Genomic DNA, 21383 nt, shown 5'->3' with positions numbered 1-21383 from the left:
GCCCCCCGCCAGACGGATCAAAACAACCTGCCCCCGCCGGGCCCCGCCACGGCCCCTCGGGCCCAGCTCGTGTGGTGGTGCACAAGGCGAGACCGCACCGGCCCGCCCGGCCAGCCAGGGCCTTCGCACCAGCGGCTTGTGCCTCCAACCGAGAGATTTCCACCACCCCCCCTTCCCCCGTACGCCGAAATAATAACGAAATACTGTATTCCCTTCCCGGGCGGAAACCAAGCAGCAATGACGTCACTGCAGCGGTGCCGGCCGCCCGCTCCGCGTCCTCGGCGTGGGCGGCCGCGAGGGGGCCGAGCCGGCAAGAGGTTACTGCTCTCGAGCCGCTGTTCAAATTCTGATGAACTCACCGCCACCACTGGAACACTGTGGAACACTGTGGAACACTGTGGAACACTGTGGAACACTGTGGAACACTGTGGAACACCCGGCCGGTGAACAGGCCGGCGACGGGGGGGTATACAAGAGGCCGGGGGACGCTTGTCCTCCGGGGGACGCGGTCAAGAGGATCGACGTCGACCTCCGCGGCGACATCGGCGGCGTGCGACGACGACGCGGGGCAGCGACGGCGGCTGTCTGGCTGCCCCGCCCGGCTCAGGTCAACGAACGCGTCACATAACTAACTCCATCAAGCCCCCGAAAGAGGTGCGGGAGCGGAGGTCAGGAGACAACAAGGCAAGGACTCCAAAACAAGTCGGCCAGGCGGCGACAGTCGGCCAAGTGTAACTTGGCCCTCCCTCCGGCCCGCCCCGCGTCGTCCTGCCGTCCGTCCCCCCACCCTCGCGCCGAGGCCGCCCCACAGGATCAGGATGCCCTACGCATGCACGCCATGGAATGAAACCGTGGCCGTTGTGAACGACATGTGTGGAGCCTGTGGGCTGTGGGGCCCGGCGGCCCGGCCCGGCAGTGCCCCGGCGGCGGAGGCAGCGGCAGTGGATCGGATGCCCAGGAAATGCCCCGCCCTTGGCACTTCCGGCGCGACAACACATTTACGGCGCACTGCCCCGACCCGACCCGCCGGCTCCGTTCCCGTTCACCCAACGGCAGGAGCGTTCAGTCAACGACAGGAGCGTTCACCCAGCGACAAGAGGGTTCGAGCAACGACAGGAGCGTTCACCAAGCGACAGGGGCGTTCACCCAGCGACAGAAGGGGGAGGCAAGGCAGAGTCGAAAGATTTTTATTTTCGGTTGCTCCAATGCTCACTACTGCAGTCTCATTTTTCTTTCGAACGCAAATGTGTGTTCATGCCAAAGTTCTCGCACCAGAGCTCGCTACCTGACCAACATGGACTTCGCGAAAACGGATACAGGACGATATGGGCAAAAGCCAGAGCGGGCGGCGACGGAGGCTTTGCTAGCTTACTGGCGGACAAGGAGAGCTTGGTGGAGCTGGAAGAGCTGACGTTTCCAGCCCCCTCCCCCTCTCCCGCCTCTCTTGGCTCCCAATGGAGACTCCAGCATTTAAACTCATTGGGGAGATGGCGCCCCTAGCCCGTATGCACTAGCGATGCTATAATCTGCCCTCATGGAAATTCTCTTCTCTTTTAAGAGGAAAAAAAAAGATAAATAGGACACATGCCTAACTTGATACCTTTCTTTTCAGAGGCAGGCCCTGGAAGGTTCAGTGTACTAGAAGGTGGAGAAATAATGTTTGTTTCCAGTTTGAAAACATTTGGTTTTTCACAAAGCAATAATTAGGAAAAATCAATCTTGTTACTTAAGAAAATTTGTATGACAACTTACTTGCACTAACTGCCACAGCTCCTAATGTTTCTAAGGGAGTGCTCTCTTGATCCTGTTCGCTCTGATTTTCCAACATTGCGCTGTGGGATGGCTCATCCCTGTCCACTGTAAATAAAAATTTAGCGTGTAAATCACTGTTTCACACACAAATAACAATAGAGTCAAGAGGATGTGAAAAAGACTCTAGTTTTCAAAATCTGTGCAGAAATAGAAATATGTTGACAAAACTTCGTTTTCAAATGACTCCAACGCAGGTTTGTCACATGATTTTGCCAAGGAAAGGGTTCAACTGAGAGTTGTTCAGTTAAAAGGAAAGTACAGAAAATATCGTTGAAGAAACAAAATTCTTCTTAACTAGCTTGAACTCAAGGACTACTCTTGTTTCAATACAAAAATTAAAATAGTTTTAATTGTATCCTAAATATGACAGACCACCCCAAAAAACTGACTAACTGTATTAATTAATAAATTTATACGCTTCCTTATCACACTGGGCACATCTGTTGTTACAGCATAGCATAAACTTTATACACAAAGAAAACAATGGACATGACAGGTCTGTCATAAATAAAATGAATTAATGAAAACATAGTAAACAGACGAAACTGCCCTCTCATTTTTTGTTTGTTTAAAGGAACATCATCAGCCTAGAAAAGAGAATCCAAAATGCTGAAAGATAACATTAAAAGATACATGTATAGCCTCAGACAGTACTGCACCTTGGCCACATTTGCAGGTTAGGGTTATTTACTGAGAACGTACCAGCTTGGAAATAAATAGTTTTATACGAATTAAAAGGAAAGGAAAAGAGATAATTACAGGCAAAACTTATGTTTGCAAAGAAGTTTGGTTAGACGACGAACGGTCCAAGTTTCTTCCACGTAAAATGTCATTGTCGACTAGCGAATCTGATGAGTGTGGCCCAAGACGAAATAACGTGACAAATCATAAAAGAAACCATGGAAAAAATTAAACTTACCTCCATCAGCATCCTCCCCGACCTCTCTATTCACCATTTCTGAAATAAAGTGAATACAAGGTTCTGAATAACTTGCTTCCTGCGGCGAAGTACGATTTTCGGATCTGGCCCACTAACATCAGATATACCACTTACCCGCCATGATGGAAAGTAAAACAAACTCCGTCTTGTCGGAAAATTTCCCTCTCTCGATTTACCAATACCATTCATCAAATCATCTATCGAGAAATCACTACACAAATGCAAAAAGTTGTTCTAGAGTGAAACTTTGAGAAATAAAATGTTTGTCTTCGATTTTGTTGCTGTCATACCTCCATCCCTCCTCCATGCATTAGGTCCTCGAAATTTCCCCAATACTACAAAGTTGCAGGACGGCGGGACAATAATTAAAATGGCCAAAATGTCTTATATCGTATTTCAATCCACTAGATTTTTAAAGTTAATACAGTTGTTTCCCCACAGTTTACTTTTAAAAATCGGCATTATCTCCATTTGCGGTTTTCTTGTGTTGGTACAACAGCGCGCGGCCTTTCAAGTGGGAACTGGCACCTGTTACCTTCCACAAACTTGAGAAAACTCAAACTTCAAATTCGTTGGTTGAATTAATGTTGAGTTGAAATAAGTTAACTAAAAACAAATGTGAGAAAGTATGAGCATTCGATAGCATACAGAATGATTTAATTTATTTCAATAAAAATATGTTTATAACACACAACATTCAACAAAATTTACACATTTTAAACAAGAACATGACAATATACACAAAATGAATAGATTCCCTTAAATTCAGTGACTATAGAACCTCAAAAGGTGCTATTGGCGGTTGGCAGGAAGACACTCTAGAAGACTAACTGAGCTTTAATAAAGTCAAAAAAAGTCTTAAGTGCATAATCCTATCTTAAATACTTGCATCATCAGTGAAAAATGTGCACAAGTTCAACAAAAGTTGACAAATTTTAACTAAAATTACTTTAAATATGGCATCATATACTTCAAATTGAAACTAACATGCAACATCACAAACATTTTCCATACAATCAAACAGAAGGCCATCAAGAGTAATGACATGCTTCATTAGGTTAAATAATTCATTCTGTTTATTAATCATAACGTTTTAACTCCACAATGTGACTCACAAACTGTTTATAAAGTCTGTCTTTTCTCCAAAACATAATATTTTGTAAATTTTGACCTTGGTTTCAGAAACACTGAAACATGAAACTTAGAGCAAGGGATCTAATCACTTGACATGTGGAAACAAAGAAGCAGCAAAAAAGTAAATTTCTAGCATGTTTTATGATAAGCTGTAGCAACAAAGCAGAAGTAAACCAAAATATAAGCTGATTGTACTATTGCCAGAGCATGTCTTTTAAAAAACTTGGTGCCTTGATACTGCTTGTAGTCATGAACCAAAATGAAAAAAAAAAGAAAGAAAAAAAAAAACTTTCTTTGAACAGGAAGACATTGACGTTTCTTGTTGGAGTAAGAAGAACAAGCCCCCCAAGTACGTAATCATCACAATTATTTTATAAGAAGAAAAAAAAAAAGAGACTCAAGGTGGCCCACCATTTAAACCTGGAACCCATCACCCATCATTTTACATTTTGTTGTTTTTGATGCAGCCCGAGTTTTGCTAAGAGTTTAGAAATGTAATAAAATACATTTTCACAAATTATGAACATGTTTGAGTGACCATATACGGATCTACTGATAAATGATGGGTACTAATGGGTCCCTCATAGAGACACCCGTTTAATGCCTGCAAAATTTGTGAAAATGTATGTATTGCTCTACTAAACTTCCAACTTACATTTAGCAAACTCAGGCCGCATCAATAACAGCAAAATCTGATACGATGAGTGATGAGTTCCAGGTTTCATTGGAGGGCCACCTTCAGATAGATTGGATTAGATGTGTAACAGGCATGCAAAATTTATAGAGAAGCCCAAAATGTAATTATTTTAGGACGAGAGAGGGAGAGAAGGAGAAGTTGAAGAACTGTAAGTGAAAAACAGAGAAAACCTAATAGCTATTAAGGCTGATAAGCAGGATAAAAGCTTACAGGAGAGAATTTGATCAAATTGGTTTCAAAATTATTAATAACTTAACAATTTTACTCTGAACACTACCTACTGTTGAAGAATATGAATTTGTGGCTAGTCGGAAGATTAGAGATCATGAGATCATTTAAACTACCAAACGTAAATGCTCATGGTAGACTCTACCCACTGCAATCTTCGTTTCACTTGAACTTCATTCAAAATAGAAGTACACTACTGCCATCAAGTCGACAAAAACATTTGTAGTAAAAATATGGAACTTCATAAGATATTCAAAATGCTGAAAAGACTGTACAAATACTGAACAGCATCTTCTTGCAACACTGAACGTCAAATTCACTAAAACCCTGATCTCTCTTCAGTTGGCATTGTGAACCTATGAAAAACACTACCAGAAAAATGTAAAAAATACTATCATGTGGATACTAATATAATAAAAACCACGAAACAAAAGACTATCTTCTCTAGAGCCAAAATTTGAAAATATGGAATAGTCAAAAATGTCTATAGTGCAGGAAATGTCATCTCTACACCTGCAGGTAAATTGTGAAATGAGATGTACAAGCAAATAAGGTGAAGAAATTCAGTATCAAACAACAAGAAAATTACTATACCAAAGCAATATTTAGATTAGGTTATTTCAATCAAAGAATAGAATTATAGTTTCAAAACCATTGTTGGCTGAATCGTTTCAAAATTTTGAGGTAATATTGTTGGAATACATTTTAGTATGGTAGTCACACTCAATACTATTGTAGTTCACTTGTAATTAAAATGATACCTATCCTAAGATCAAAAATACTCGAATGACGGTTAGTAAAATATTGAGCTTTTAACACTGTTTTTCTTACCCAGGTTAAACCCTCACAAAGGCTCAGTATTTGTCATGGATAAAACAAAGAAAGCAGTAGTCAAAAAACTTTGTTTAAAAATTTCTGCCAACTTTACCACGTACAGTCTTGAAGAATACAAACAAAGCAATTTAATTATTTATGATAAAAAAAATACTCACGCGGGTGGCAAGATACAGTCAAAGAGCAACATAAATGAGATTTGGATAACAAATTATCATGGCCTTGTACACAAAATAGTGCCCTGTTCAATCCCTTTTTTAATCAATTTAGATGAGAAAGTGTTCGTCAGATTGTTGTCAAATTCGCAGTAGGAAATCACACAATTTGTATTAACTTGATGACCCTGCAGTAAAGATGTTGAATAATTATAGGTCATGAATATAAAGTTCACTTGAACTTAATAGCATGCAAATCGTAACAGTTCGTCTTTTACTTTTAAAATAACACAATAACTCATCTAAGTTTCATGCTGGCAAAACTAGACTCAGGCAAAATGAGGCAGACTTATATCAACCTTGTGGTCAGGTGCTATTCGAGTAGGATTTTGAACATATTGGCAGAAATGCATGAATCGTCACGGCAGATAACACTGACAATATACATTTGAGGAACCTTGATTTCATGAGAAACCTCTCAGTAAATTCCATGCAAGTTGGGAACGCTTGAACTACTGGAGTTTTTCTAAGGATCCTGAACACAAAAACCTTTAGATGGAAGATCCAGCAATTCACAGTGACTACTACATTAACACATGGGTAAAGATCATGACTTATTGTCATACAAGCGTATGTGCTTCAATATTGAGTTCGACCCTTTCAGAAAGCCATCTATGAACACAAAGATTAGATATTTTTTATGGCATGTCAACTTTTGACACTATTGGTGCTCTGCACATGGGGCATTCACGAAGCTGATCAGCACATCTCGAGCAAAATCCCCTGTTAAAGAGAAATAAGAAACCAGTAAGTTTTTTAAAGCACAATAATACTACATGACTAGCACTATTTTTCTTTACTGAAATGTTCTTACATTTATTTCCTTGTCTATCTGTACAAGAAAATAAATTTAGATTTGAAAAATGTTACTTTTGATCTTACCAGTGGTGACAGGGAAGGAGTCTTACTGACGCCTTCTTGTCAAAACAAAGGGTGCAGGAGTCTTCCCGTACACTAAGTTTGCTAAGCTGTTGTAGAAATATATGCCTAGAAAGCAAAATTTATTGAATAGACAAAGACCACTTAGGAATGCTGAGAAAAAAAGAACATTCAAGAAGATGGCAGGTCTACCTTGGGAGAATTACTTTGTCCTCTGGGCTCAACTGGGCACAACCATTAAAACTTTTAAATTCTCGATCAGTAGGAGGGTAGTGGAATGGTACCGATCCAAAATTAAATCTGCATTGCTGATAAGACATAAAACTTGCAGCAGCAAAAAATCCTTTGCTGTGTAACAGAAAATACAGAGAACATATAATAGATACCTAGATCTTATACAGAGTATATATAGAATCCACGTTTCTTCTTTTGTTAAAGAAAATACCTGGCAGTTTTGAAAACTTCAGTACAAGGTGGAAGGGGTTCACCATTAAGATAAAATATGATTTCTTGTTTGTCAAGGTCAAGTAATGAACCTAGGATATCACCAGGTTTCCAGACATCACGGTTCTGTTTTTGACTGTGAGCTTTGTACCACACCAGACGTCTGCAGCCATCATAAGATAAAGAGTGCTCATCATCACCAATGCCATAACCCTCCTAAGGGAAACAAAATCATAGAAAAATATAGGTGACAACACAATACTTAATTCTGCTTCAAAAGTTGGTTGACATACATGATTTAAAAATGAGCTGTCTTTAGTGGCCCATCCAATCTGCATAACACCAGGCGTTATTATTAGTGTTTCATAGAACCAAACCCCATTATCAACTTGGAATGTGCATCTCACACTTTCAAAAGAGTATGCATCACATCTGGCCTGAATATTAAAGATTAGATTAGATTAAAGACCACCAAATTAAACAAAAAAATTATAATTTGAAAACAGTACACGGCTGAGAGAAAAGATACCTACTTCCAATCCATCAGGTGAAATTTTCAGGTACTCACTCACATCCTTTGTGTTGAGCATAACATTTATTCCTTCCACATTAACACATTGATATGAAAATACTCTATCTTTCACGATGACTAAGAACAAAAATAAACTTCATGAGGTATTATTGCCAAACATGATAAGATTAATAAAGAAATAAGGGTAGATATACTCACAAATATTATCCAAACACCACTGAGCACAAAATCCAACTTGTCGTTTAAAATAGCACTGTGAATCTACCCATTTTTCTAATTGCAAAATTGGATGGGATTCCATAGACTCTAGTTGTTTATTGATAGTCACTTTATTTTCCGCTACAAATGACAGGTGAAAACAAGCAAAGTGATCAAGGAGGTCACTGGCACGCAGTTATAAGGAAACAAAAGGAGTACTTACTGGTTTGAGCAAATTTTTCCAGAGCAATAAGGGAAAACAATATTACAGGTGGTTCTGCAGTTGGGTCCTGAAAAAATATTATTTGGTGTGAGTTTAAGCTTGAAAATAAATCAAAAAACTTTGAGAAAAAATGCAAGGCATAAGAGAATAAATTCCCACCAAATTTTTAATGAGGTAGTTTAATGTTGTGTCTGTAAGAATAGCTATGCTGCTTGGTCCAGACAACTTTTCTGCCAAAAGACCTAACAAGACACAGGTGTTTCTATGTTGAGGAGAACCTTGAGAGTAAACTTGCATGGAAAGATTTAGAATATTTGATAATTTCATTACACATTCCTGGAATAAAAGAATAGTCCATCATTAGATGAGCAAGAAAATAACTGTGCTAAAAAATATAAAAATATGAAGTAAATACCTTTGTCGGTAGTGGACAGTCATCAAATAATAAGGTAATTACAGCAGGACCTAGAGGATGATGAATTGGGATCACTCGAATCATTGATGTTACAACCTGAATCCACCCATCCTCTTGATCAGCAATGGCATGCAGTGTCAGTATTGATGTAGGTGGCTCTTGATCTCTGTTAAATACAAGTAACAGAATGTTTACGTAGAATTGGTGCAATACAATTGAACCAACAATATCCTTAAAAAAAGGTTACTCACGTTTCTACATAAGTATCTATTACATTTAATGTTTCAAGTACTAATTCATCTACAGTATCCATATGTATTGCCGTTGAAGCCGACTTAAATCCACACTGAGAAATGGGTCGGTAGTGGTCATCAATGAGTCCATTGCTGGCGCTGTTTGGCAAAGGGGTTGTGTCCTCATCTTTGCACACGCATCCCCCCATCACTTGATGAATAACCTGAGGGATCATAAAGACACAGCATTAAAGGTGGAATCGACTTATTTATAATAGAAAACTTGTTTGTTTGGAGTACGGATATTGCAAATTATGAGGAGAGAGCAGTCTGTAGGGCTATACACAGAATCTCAGAGAACAGTCAAAGAAAACATGTAAATAAAATAAATCATAGTAAAAGTATTCATGATGAAAAATTTGCAGAAGATTCCAAATTACTCAATTTTTTCCTATTTTCTGGTATAGTTTTAGGTTAGGACTACTCAACAGAAGGCAGGTGGCACTGCCCCACCTGATTATCCTGAGGTGAAAATAAGCATTTAGGGCTCCGTTGGGCAACTCAGCCTCCTCCGAAATAGAAGACAAACCTTCAAAAGCAAAATGTTCTTTCTTCGTCACAAATGTTAAGTTCTGTCGTTAGATTCCATGGACTAATCTTCTAAAATAAACGTCTCTTTGCTCTATAGTCGACCCACGGACAGATCAACACAAAAATGTAAACAAGGTCACTGTCGCCGAGCGTTTCACGCAACTCATGCCCAACTTCAGAAATATTAAAGTGCATTCATATTTTGGATCTTAATGTAAGACAGTGGTCTAGGCGTAGCAGATCCGCAATAAGTGAAAGTCATAAAGATTTTGTTTTCTGATTTTTAAATGGTAAAAGAAATATGTGCGGCATAAGTTGGTGGGGCGGAGAAAGGGAAAAGAGGGGAAAAGGGGGAGGGGGAGCGGGGGGATTTCGACAGATCGACTTCCATTCAATGAGTCGAAACATACATGTGAGGAACGCACACTGGATGAGCAAAAAGAGTCAATGAAGAAGAAAGTCAGCGAAATCCGCCTTTTATTCACAAGTCACATCCAAGATAGCGATCGGATGAACCAATAATAATCAACCAAATGTCTTTTCTTTGCGACTAGGTACTTTTGCGAACAGGCAAACATGTCATGTCCATAAAGGAACCCAGAGTACCAAAGTCCAAAGGTCCTTCCACGTCCCGAACGAATGAATGAGGTAGTTGTTCACGGTTGTACGCTAAGTGGGTGTATTTTGGACCCTGTAATCACTCTCCTACTGACCCACGAAGGGTGCGTTTAATTCCTATCGAGCCCTACTGGCATTTCCTCTCATAGTAAATTCAACGGCAAACAGCAAAGCACTATCGCGTGAGCTCCCCCCTGGCGCGCCGCTACTCCACGCCACCCTACTTTGGCCCCGCTCGCACGTCAGCTCCGTCAGCTCCTCGCTCAGATGTTGGAGAGATTGGCCCGAAGCTCGTTGGCTAGGAAACTTGTGCGCTCGTTCACGTCGTCTCCAGCTTGGTTCAACATGCCTTACACCACGATCGAAAGGGGCCAGCCCAACAGCTTGGACTACCGCGTCTACATCAGTGAGTTAATTTGGAGGCCGGGGAGTTTGTGACCGCCCTTGCTCTGTGCATTACAGTGTACTTGCTATCGGTGCTCTATGCCGGCTCCACTACTGCTTGCCCCGCGCGCCCGATGCCGTGTGCACTGTGGTGTCTTTTCAATGACGCAATTGTTCAAGTATGGCAAAAAGTTCGGGCTGCCTCCCAACACTGCCATGACAGTGTCGTCTCGATACGAGACGTATTTTAAGAAAAGTTTGATGAAGGTATAGGTTAAGCTTACTTCAATCATTATACTTTTCTATGGACCATATTGTTCTATCCTTTGAATGAAAATCAAGGGAAAAGGTGCCCTGTCATAAGACTCCTACCTTGAATCCACTGTGAAGGACACTGCTGATGTTGAGAGATGCGGTTTACTAAACAAAAATTCTCTTTGCCCCTGTCAGGTGACGAGAATGGACCAATCTCACCACTTCATGACATTCCAATGTACGCTGATGCTGCCAACAAAGTGTTCAACATGCTGGTTGAAGTACCAAGGTGGACAAATGCCAAGATGGAGGTCAGTCAACTGCATCATCGTTGGATTTTCTTGACAACCGTCCACTCATGCTCATGTACTAAGTCATTCCGTTTTCCTCTAGATTAACCTGAAGGAAATTATGAACCCCATTAAGCAGGATGTTAAGAAGGGTAAACTGAGATTTGTTGCAAACTGCTTCCCTCACCATGGTTACATCTGGAACTACGGTGCCATCCCCCAGGTTTGTGACAGCAATTTATTGGACACCATTTGTATTTAATACATTTTAAAATTATTCTATTGCTTTTGTTTTCAGACTTGGGAAAATCCAGAGCATCTTGATGATTCTACTGGGTGCAAAGGAGACAATGATCCCATTGATGTCATTGAAATTGGTTACCGGGTAAGAATTCTCGCAATTATCTAACAAAATCCTGCTTTTTTGAGTCAAAATTATTGATTTCTTTGCTCTCTTAAATTTGTAGGTTGCCAAGAGGGGAGAAGTTATGCAAGTTAAAGTACTTGGAACTGTAGCTCTTATTGATGAAGGTATTTTTATTTATTTTTAAAGATTCTTTTCGGATTTGTGCTGCAAAAAATAGACATCTATTTTTCCCCCAAGGTGTTGCTATGTAATGGCCTAAGTATGATGTCTTGTAATATAATGTATGTTACCTACCTTTCTCAGGTGAAACCGATTGGAAAATCATTGCAATTGATGTGAATGACCCCGATGCACCTCTCCTAAATGGTGAGATTCTTTCATTTCATTTGTCCTTATATTGCTGAATCCAGTAGTGCTAAATTTTATTAATGTCGTTCCAGATGTTAGTGATGTTGAAAAACTGAAACCTGGACTCTTAAAGGCAACTTTGGAGTGGTTTAAAATCTACAAAATTCCTGATGGCAAACCTGAAAATAAATTTGCCTTTAATGGTGAAGCAAAGAACAGAGAATTTGCCCACAAAGTTATTGATGAAGTCCACAAGTTCTGGCAGCAACTTGTGAAGAAGGAAGCTGAAGCTGGTGGCATATCCTGGTAGTTATTTGCCCTGAAATATCATGATATATTTTAAAATAAGTTCACCAATGAGTTTTCTTTTCTTTTCTTTTTTTTTGTTCCTAGTGCCAATGTTACTGTAGCAGACAGTCCATTTGCCATTCAGAGAGGTGATGCTCAAGACGTGGTGGACAAGAGCCCTCAGCCAGGAAGTGCCCTCCCCATTGAGCCCATTGGTAAGTTCTGTAATTCAAATTTCCACCCCAATATTTCCTGCCTCTCCATATGGTTATGATTACAGACCTTGATTTATGGCACTACATTACCCAAACTAAAAAGAAACTCTTCAAGCTTTAAGTGGTTGTTGCCACATCTTGATTTTTCTACTTTCCCCTGCCCTTGCTGTGTCCATCAAATTGTGTTCCAAGACTCTTCCCCACATTTAAGGTGTTAATAATAATCTTTAGTTCCTATGCTAGCTCTAAATTCTTAAATGATATTGTAATCCCCTCTGAGTTCTATTGAAGCCATAGAAATTAATCCGTGTTTTTTTTATTTTATTTTTTGCAGTGGACAAGTGGCACTACGTATCACTGAAGTAAGAAAAGAAAGAAAAATATGGTTCATCAAACATTTATACCACTTGCACCTCCTAGCAGTACGCTGTGATCAAGTTTTCTTGCTTAGATAATAAAGTACAACCAATTTTTAAACTGTCTTGCAACCTTCACTCAAGTCCTCTAATGCACCCACCTCCACCACTACCACCACCTACATTACAGTATCTGCCATCTTAGTACGTTTACTTTGAATGAACTCAATACCAGTTACTCAATACAAAAGTCCTCTGCACTTCGGGCTCGCATCGTGCGGCTTCATCTGGGCCATTCAGCAAGTGGAGTTGGCTTTTAGGGCCGTATTGAGGAGACGTCTGCTGGTCGATACTCGATCGACATACGGCGCACGCGATGCACGACCCTACTAGTTTAACTTCCCATGCAGACGTACGATAATCACTAGCGGCATTGCTGGCCCTGAATTCCTGATTGACTTTGGATTGCGACGGTAATTGCCCAAGACCCCCTGAACGGCTCTCATGGGAGCAGGGCGTGCTCAACAGGGGGAATTCCAAAGCCAGCGGGGGCAAAAATGTAGCAGATGTTACCGACTTTGGCCTCATCTTCGACATAAATGGCTAAACTGGCGTTAGAAGTACATAGAAGCTATCGGTGAATTTTTTTCGGGGAAGGGGGAATGGGGGTGCTGGACAGGACATAATGGATCTACTACGTGGAACCACTACGTAGTGGTTGCCCCCCCTCCCCTAAACAAACGCAATATTTCTCGATTATTCGCCAATCGAATAATAATAAAACTTTACGTAAATGGCACGTGACGTGACAAGCTTAGTAAAGCGAACCAATGATGACACAAGGCTTTCCCCGATTTCCCCCCTCCATTTCACTCTCAACAGCTGGCTCGGCGCTCCTCCGCTCCGCTCTCAGCTGCTTCTGCTGATTAGGCTCAGCTCAGTCAGTCGAACGGCTCGGTTGGCACTCAGCTGCAAGTCTTCCTGGCGTGGACATCACCAGCCACCTCCGTCTTTGTCTTCGTCTACCTTAGAAGTTGAAGTTGAAGCAATGTCTCAGTTTGAAGGAAAGGTACTGTTGGTCTTTTAAACATAGTATTGTCTCGCAGTGGAAATACCGATGTTTGAGGAGAGGTTAGAAAGCCGGTATATTTACTCATATTTACTTATCTTATTGTTCATAATTTTTGACATTTTCTTTGAGGGCTACTGATCGCATGAAGGGGGAAGATCCGTTTTAAAAAATTCAAGTTTTTGAGAGTTGTCGAGAGCTAGCTATGATCTAGACTTGATGCTGTAGAAAGTTGACCTTCCTCTCTTGAACCCCCCTATCACTTGTTCTTCTCCACACGCCCACACACATGAACTTGACCTGTTGCGACAAACAACTCCAATCAGTGCTTTCATCTCCCTTATCATTGTAGAGAAAGTTGCTCAAGGTTCTTTCTCTCAAAATAGTTTAAGGGTATCCCCGATCTCTTGAAAGAATTCTTGATATTAATGGGAAAATTTTGCTTTTACAGGTAATCAAATGCCGCGCTGCTGTTGCATGGGCTGAGAAGCAGCCTTTGAAGTTGGAAACCATTGAAGTTGCTCCCCCCAAGGCTGGTGAAGTATGTATTCCTTTAATAATAGTTTTTATGGCAGTTTTCAGTATTCTGGCATTCCTTTACGAGGCTAAAATTGTTTCATGTACAGGTCCGTGTCAAAATTCAATCCACAGCAATCTGCCACACTGATGCATACACCTTGGACGGTCATGATCCTGAGGGTCTCTTCCCCTGTGTCTTGGGTCATGAGGGTGGTGGTATTGTTGAAAGCATTGGAGAGGGTGTTACCTCTGTGAAGCCAGGTAAAATCACAGCTTTCCAACTTTTCCGATTTCTTATTAATTTTGCCTTGCTGAAGAATTAATGATTTTTCAGGTGACCATGTTGTCCCTCTGTACATTCCTCAATGTAAAAACTGTAAATTCTGTGATTCCAAAAAGACGAATCTTTGCAGCAAAATTCGTTTAACTCAGGTTTGTTTTTTGCAATTTGATTTATCCAACTTGATTCTAAAACTATATATCATTTAACTAGAATTATTTTTCAGGGGAAGGGTGTTATGCCCGATGGTACCTCTCGTTTTACCTGCAATGGCAAAACTCTCTACCATTTCATGGGCTGCTCTACCTTCAGCGAATACACTGTTGTGGCTGAGATTTCTATTGCCAAGGTTTGTTGAATCTAGTCTTGTTATTGTGGTTTTTGAAAATGACTCCTTTCATCCTTCCCATTTTTAATGCTCTTCTTAATGATTGCAGATCAATCCTGCAGCTCCTTTGGATAAGGTGTGTCTACTTGGATGTGGAGTTCCTACTGGCTATGGAGCTGCCCTTAACACTGCGGGAGTTGAACCTGGTTCAAACTGTGTAATTTGGGGACTTGGAGCAGTTGGTCTTGCTGTTGCACTGGGCTGCAAGGCTGCCGGTGCAAAGACTATAATTGGTGTTGACCTAAACTCAGACAAGTTTGAAGTTGGTATGTGCTGGGCCACCCACTTTTTAAGGGAAATTCTGTTCCCTTTTCCTCATCTTATATTAATTTCTTTTTTTAACTTTGATTGCAGCCAAGAAGTTTGGATGCACTGACTTTATCAACCCTAAAGAATTGTCTCGCTCTGTTCCTGAAGAACTTATTGAGAGGCTGGATGGTGGAGCAGACTACACTTTTGAATGCGTGGGAAATGTTAAGTGCATGGTATGAAAGATTCTGTTATTTAGGTGAATTTGTTGAATATTGAAACAAATTATTTTCGTTAAACGAACTGACAACCTTTTCTTTATCCACAGAGAGATGCTCTTGAGTCTTGCCACAAGGGATGGGGAGTCTCAGTAATTGTTGGTGTTGCAGCTGCTGGACAGGAAATTTCAACTCGTCCTTTCCAACTTGTTACTGGACGTGTTTGGAAGGGCACTGCTTTTGGTGGTAAGTTTTAAAGTCCATTTCCACATTAATTATGTCACAATTTTTTTTTAACATCTATCTAATTTAATCTCAATAGGATGGAAGAGCCGTGACAGTGTGCCTAAACTGGTTGATGATTATATGAACAAGAAACTTATGTTGGATGAGTTCATCACTCACAATCTCCCCTTTGATAAGATCAATGAAGCTTTTGAGGTGTTGCACTCAGGACAGGGGTAAGATCTTCTAATTTTAGGTCTTCTAATTTTGATCTGTTTTACTTAGACTGGTGTCTTATTCAGATTGGATTCTCTTTCTCATGGTTCTACTTTTTTTCTTTTTCTAGAATCCGCGCTGTTGTCAACTATTAAATTATCCAATGTCAAAGAAGTTCTGATCCCTTCACAATCCACCTGTAATTTTTAAATAGGGAAATGAGCCTTGCATATTTTTTTAAGTCTCCATTAAAGCTTTTTAAGTAAGTTAAGACTTATTAGTATTGACCCCTTCTCTTACTTTTGATGTACATTGTACTTGATTTGATAGGTAACACAAGGGGTAAACAACAAAAATTGTGACATTCATTTTTTATTATGTATTCAGTTTCATGCTATGTGGCATATGCCATTAACATGATTTTTTTCAGCAACATTGAATATTGCATTTCCCCAATTTAATTTTACAATCACATACAAATGGCACTGGTTAAACAAAGTACACTATAAATTTGTGCTTGTTATTTATCAATATGGAGTTTTGAATTTAATTGCCTAGGACTCGATGTTATAATGCTTGCGAAAACTTGGGCAAGCCTTGCAATCTCACTTTAAAATTTGTCGATTTTTTGTAAAAAACAAAGATTGCCAGTTGAGGGAATATTTTAAATTATGTGTACAGAAGTGCCTATGCTCTACATGGGCTTAGAAGGCATAAAAAGAATTTGTTGGCTACTAGTGTATGTGGTGTCATTCCAGAAAAGCCAACTATACACCCACTATAATACATAGTAAGAAACTGTCAAATATCATACAAGACAACTATGACACTCACATAGATAGACTCCCAGGGCAGTTTGAGGAGAAATGGACAGATAAATACATACACTGTAATCACAAACAATTGTTCAATGAATGTCGGTGTCTATGACATTTTACAATAAGAATGAGAGAAATTAACAAAATAAGAGTATTAAAACATCTAAATCACACAACAAATATTAATAAACATATTATACAGAACATTTAAAAAATAACAGTGTCCTAATTTGATAGAACTGTCCGAAGCACAAGGGAATGAAGTTGAAATACAAAAATATTACAGATGACGTACGATAAGTGAGACAAGAGCATGCTGGCATATTGTTAAGTAATAGGACACTAAAGGTACATAAGTACATGGGAAAGGCATCCAGCCCACCAAGCATCAAGCAAATGAGTGTAGAAAATTCACACAGATTTTTTTAAAGTACGGAATGTAATGTATACCCTACAACATTCTTTTAACCATTAAACTCCCTCCTTAGCAGTTCACTTCACATTAAGAGAAATAGCTGCTTTTCTTCTCTTCCTGCTGCACTACCAAGAGGCATGCTCTTACATTAATAAACTTGCATGGCCTAGGAGTATTCAAAGTCTTTGCATGCCAACCTTGCAAGGACCACACGTATCTCACAAGAGTGTCACTAAAAATTAAACATGGAAATAAAATGGACTCACTCATCACATCTAACAACATAAAAGACTGTGGACACATCAACACAGCCTAAAAATTACTCTAAGATCAAACACATTACGTTTCAACTAATAGTTACACTGCGTGGTAGAAATAGATACAAAGGCTTAGATTGCTAGATGAGCAGAATGGATTTATTACGTTTCTCATGCGCCGCATTGATGCTCCCACGGATAGGGAGAAAAAAGGGATAAATAATCTAAACGCAGGAAATACATAGTACGAAAAAAGGGTCATCAAACACACTGCTGCTATGGTAGCCTGGCTCCCCAGTGCGTAACACAAGCACGTAACATGTACAGTTAAAATATGGAGTGGTGAGTTGTTGAATGGGCGCCCCCCAGGCCCCCCAGGGCGACAGGCCTGTCCTCGCCCCCGCACCCCGCACTGGGCCCCGGACTTCCCTCTAGGGCCGGGCACACGGCGTCGCGGCGCGGCGTGGCGTGGCGGGGGCAGGCCTGGTCTCGGCGCTCGGACGGCTGCTACGGGACCGAACGAGTGCGTCCGGTTCCACACCCAGGTACGCGCACCTGTACCTCGGCAACACCTCCGCGACCTCCAGCGGACGCTCTTGCACGGAACAGACCTAGAAGTCAAGGGGCTGGTCCGCGCTGCCCTCTACGTCCGAATCGTCGTCGTCGTCCTCGTCGTCGTCGCTGTCCTCGTGGAGCTGGTTGCTGTCCTGAGATTGGGGCTGAGCCTTGTTGGGTTTGTTGAGCACCTCTGCGGAAGAACAGTGAACTTGTAACACAGGGGATGTTTCCGTGGTGCGATGCACAGTTGAAAAGAGCGCGGTACTCACCGTCGCACGAGGGCTTGCCAAAGATGCGGGTCCCCGCCACGGCGACGCCGTGCTTGTCCACGCACCAGCACACGTTGCCCGTCGGACCGCACTGCACGGGGCGGAAGAAGCCATCCTTGTCGCAGTCCGGAACGTACACCTCTGCAAAACGAGAAGCAGAAGTAAAGGATCGACAACCACTGACAACAACCGACGTCAACTATGGGATGGAACGGTGTCGGTTAGATAGTATATGCCATCTTTGCGGTGAGTTTTAGCGTCCAAAATTTTCCCGGCAAAAAATTGAAAAAAATTAATACTTTTAGAAAAAATCGAAAAAAAAAATGCAACTTATTAGGAAAAAAATTTATGAGATTTAAAAGAAAATCTTGAAAAGTTCCCGAAAAATGCTTTTCTGGAAAATCAAAATTGCTAGCCGTGTGCAAACATGGCACAGACGTCTTCTCGACCCCCGGTATGCAGATGGGAACATACCTCGGAGAGCCTTGGGGGACATGCCTCGCTTGACGGCCTCGCACGGCCGCTCCGTCTTCTCAAAGCAGCGGCACCACTCGTCGGGGCTCACAAACACGTCCCTGGAAAACGACCCATCGTTAGCAAAGCGCGATACAGTCCTACACACGCACTAAAACCAAACACGAGATGGGGGCGCCTACAGGTCTGTGTCGCAGGAGTCCAGGAACGGCTTCATGCACTTCTCGCTTTGGTCGTGCTCGAGACCGTACAGCTCGTGAAGGGAGAGCCGCTGGTCAGCGTCACGGTCCAGGTGGCCGAACATCCAGCGCACCTCGGTCTGGCAGGCGCCGGGGAAGTTGGCTGAAAATAAAAAGAAGTTAAGTTTCAGCAGGTTGAGAATATGGAGGTCGTGAAACAACTCGACGCGAGGTGGTCAGTCCCTGTTTACGACTCGCAAGACTTACCTTTAGAGGAGGACCGCTGTCGGGGGCGGCGGCGGGTGGCGGCGTCGGCCATGACCACCGAGAACCAGTCCAGCATGCGATCGCCCATGCTCTGCAGCTGCGACGGGCTGCACTCGGCGGCGGCGGCGGCGGGGCCCCCGGTCACGGGCCGCTCCTCGGAGCTGGGCTTGCCCTCCAGCACCTCGTTGAAGACGCGCTGCTTGTCCTTGTCCTCGCCCTGCAACACCCGTCATCGAGCATCGTTAGGCGGCTTCCTTAGAGATCATCCATAAAGCGGGTCCTTCATTTTGCCGTTGCGAAACTGCCCAGTGCACACAAAGGAAGCTCTCGTAGCGCCTGACAGATAGGCAACTTCTCACATGCAGTGCATGCGTGTACTGCGGGCTGGCCTACCAGGGCCTACTCTGAGTCTCGCAGGCGCCGAGCTCCAGTAGTTCAGCGGGTGAATCTCAGTAAAACAGACGTATTTTCAGGACGATTCCATAAGAACTTTACAATCCGAAAGTTTTCCGGAAAAAAATAAGTTATTTGCAGAGAATTTGGAAAAACTTTTTATAAAAGTAATTGGGAGATTTTAAAAAAATAAAGTCCATTTTTGTTCGGAAAATTAATATTCCCAATTAATTTTTAATGAGGACGGCTAGTTCTCCTGCCACTACACATTACCTCCGTTACATAACAACAAATTACACGCTCCGCCAGCCCCGCCCCCATCGGCTTCAAAACTTGGTGCTCGTGTCGAGTTGTGTCGTGAGCCGGGGGCGCGGTGCAGGCAGAGCGCCCTGCCCGCGCCGACTCCACCCCGGTCGCCAACTTCAAGGAGAGTGCCCCCCCCCCCGTCCCTCTTCTCCCAACCACCACCACTACTACCTCTCTGTCGGAGCGACGAGCGAACAGGGAAGCGAACACTCCACTTTCAACCTGGCTGTGCGCGGAGCGGCCCCGCCCGCCGGCTCCACCCGTCAAGTTGTTAAAGCAGCTTAGTGCAGCCGCATTAGCCGCAAGCCTTAGTGGTGCCTATGCCCCACCCCCACCCCCCAGCACCGCCGGAACTCGGTCCGGAACAATTGTGTGGCACTAGAAGCCTTTGCAAACCAAAGCGCAGAGAGAGAGAGAGAGAGAGAGAGAGAGAGAGAGAGAGAGAGAGAGAGAGAGAGAGAGAGATGTGGCCAGTCCGGCGAGGCGGGTCCGTTCACGAGACACGATGGTGAGGGGGTGGAGGAGGGCGAGCAGGAGGACGGCGAGCACACGCGTGCGGCTTCCCACAGCTCAACCCCATTGGGAATCTGTACGCTCCCATCCCATTACTAGTATCCACCCCCCCCCACCCCCCCCGTTTCAACCCGTCCTCTCTGTCTTTGTCCCCCTTTCCTTTTCTCTCCCTCCCCCCCCCTCCCCCCAAATCTCTCTCTCTCTCTCTGTCTCATTTTCCCGATAACGCGTGTGGAGAGTGGGGGGACAAAGGGTGGTGAGGTAGGGGAGGGAGAGGGAGTCGCTTTTTCTTATTACTTGTTCGCGACGACAACGCCCGCCGGGCCGGTCTCCTTGACTCTCGCGGCGTGTGTGTGTGTGTGTGTGTGTGTGTGTGTGTGTGTGTGTGTGTGTGTGTGTGTGCATGCGTGTGCGTGCGCCTGCGTGTGTCACGCGGGTCATAAGTCACACTAATGCCGCTCATGCCCGATTCGGCTGCCGCACCGCGCCCCGCCGCGCCCCGCCGCGCCCCGCGTCTGCGTCGGCTGCATTATAAATCCATTACGCGTGAGGCTCGGCTCTCCCTGGAAGACAACTCCCCCCATCACGGCCGGTAGAAAGAAGTGGAAGGAGAGGTGGAAAAAAAAACGAGGGGCGCGGGAAAAGGGTGGAGGCCTTCTATCCTTGTCCTTTCGCTCTCGTGGCGTAGCGATAGAAGGGGGAAAAACTTTTACTTTGGCGCGCAAGGCTTTTTTTGGTGGGGAATTTTTGTTTTACTCCTTTTATTTGGGGGGGGGGACATTGACCATGTGTTTTCGCAAGAAAGAAAAAAGGTCCTGCAGGTCCAAGTCCGTGTGCTGACGGGGCTGCAAGGCAGGTCTGACGACGCAAGCTGCAGTGGTCGGGGGTTCCTTGACTTCGCTACAGAGCGCACCGCGATGCTCTGTACTCTGTAGTGTGCTTTGCTGTACCGCGGCGAGGCGCGCCACTGCGGCTCCATAGCTCTGTGCACGCACAGGATGGGAGGGGCGGAGGTGAGGGGGGAGGGTGGGGCAGCACTTTCAAGTTGTCGAGGCCTGAAGCGATGCTGGAAACTTACGTCTTTCCCCCCACTCCCCCTCCCTTTCCTCCTGCCACCATCGCACCCCCTTTGGATGACTTGGCACCTCTCCACCAACTGGCCGCGAGCGGAGCCAGGAGGCTAGCGAGGCTCGAAAGCCTAGGAGAGTAGACAGGGAGGGAAGGAGAGGAAGTTAGATAGATGGATGCGGCCATCGAGGGAAACACGCCTGCCT

General features: G+C 43.3%; 5 protein-coding genes across 6 annotated transcripts in view; 2 read left to right on the top strand and 3 right to left on the bottom strand.

The window, feature by feature from the left end:
* LOC113203049 (serine/threonine-protein phosphatase 4 regulatory subunit 1) overlaps nt 1–3048 on the bottom strand; it is a gene marked incomplete in the record, with an annotated part of 49928 nt that extends 46880 nt beyond the window's left edge. Inside the window, 3 exon segments of the mRNA XM_052265367.1 lie at nt 1753–1857; nt 2732–2770; nt 2867–3048. Of these exon segments, the coding sequence (XP_052121327.1) occupies nt 1753–1857; nt 2732–2770; nt 2867–2873 (151 nt within the window).
* Nucleotides 3049–3392: 344 nt separating this feature from the next.
* LOC113203044 (RING finger and SPRY domain-containing protein 1) lies at nt 3393–9728 on the bottom strand. The gene is made up of 12 exons (XM_026417525.2): nt 9374–9728; nt 8803–9008; nt 8552–8717; nt 8296–8472; nt 8137–8203; nt 7914–8054; nt 7717–7832; nt 7477–7620; nt 7185–7399; nt 6932–7087; nt 6743–6847; nt 3393–6583 (listed from the first exon to the last, which is right to left on the bottom strand). The coding sequence occupies exons 2-12, from the start codon at nt 8991–8993 to the stop codon at nt 6499–6501; spliced, it is 1563 nt and encodes a 520-aa protein (XP_026273310.1). The 5' UTR covers nt 8994–9008; nt 9374–9728; the 3' UTR covers nt 3393–6498.
* Nucleotides 9729–10026: 298 nt separating this feature from the next.
* On the top strand, nt 10027–12617 carry LOC113203045 (inorganic pyrophosphatase). Of its 2 annotated transcripts, XR_003303238.2 has the most exons (10): nt 10027–10399; nt 10828–10943; nt 11026–11145; nt 11221–11307; nt 11390–11453; nt 11593–11655; nt 11730–11943; nt 12031–12140; nt 12206–12351; nt 12475–12617. XR_003303238.2 is itself a non-coding variant. In XM_026417526.2 (9 exons), exons 1-9 carry the CDS (start codon nt 10261–10263, stop codon nt 12504–12506), a joined length of 945 nt encoding a protein of 314 aa, XP_026273311.1. In that variant the 5' UTR covers nt 10031–10260; the 3' UTR covers nt 12507–12617. The 2 variants fall into 2 exon arrangements, 1 of the variants encoding a protein (XP_026273311.1); XM_026417526.2 differs by lacking the exon at nt 12206–12351 and having other exon boundaries at nt 10031–10399.
* A 782-nt stretch (nt 12618–13399) lies between these two features.
* LOC113203041 (alcohol dehydrogenase class-3) lies at nt 13400–15926 on the top strand. Its single transcript, XM_026417520.2, has 10 exons — nt 13400–13565; nt 14017–14106; nt 14192–14345; nt 14419–14516; nt 14591–14713; nt 14802–15018; nt 15107–15237; nt 15330–15465; nt 15542–15680; nt 15791–15926. The coding sequence occupies exons 1-10, from the start codon at nt 13545–13547 to the stop codon at nt 15813–15815; spliced, it is 1134 nt and encodes a 377-aa protein (XP_026273305.1). The 5' UTR covers nt 13400–13544; the 3' UTR covers nt 15816–15926.
* A 90-nt stretch (nt 15927–16016) lies between these two features.
* LOC113203061 (proteoglycan Cow) overlaps nt 16017–21383 on the bottom strand; it is a gene marked incomplete in the record, with an annotated part of 70766 nt that continues 65399 nt past the window's right edge. Inside the window, 5 exon segments of the mRNA XM_052265368.1 lie at nt 16017–17898; nt 17978–18118; nt 18452–18552; nt 18634–18793; nt 18898–19114. Of these exon segments, the coding sequence (XP_052121328.1) occupies nt 17762–17898; nt 17978–18118; nt 18452–18552; nt 18634–18793; nt 18898–19114 (756 nt within the window).

The sequence above is a fragment of the Frankliniella occidentalis genome, unplaced genomic scaffold (genome assembly GCF_000697945.3).
Source record: "Frankliniella occidentalis isolate FOCC.00 unplaced genomic scaffold, Focc_3.1 Scaffold26, whole genome shotgun sequence".
NCBI lineage: Eukaryota > Metazoa > Arthropoda > Insecta > Thysanoptera > Thripidae > Frankliniella > Frankliniella occidentalis.
Note: the sequence above shows the minus strand (reverse complement) of the source record. Positions and strands in the feature narration are given on the sequence as shown.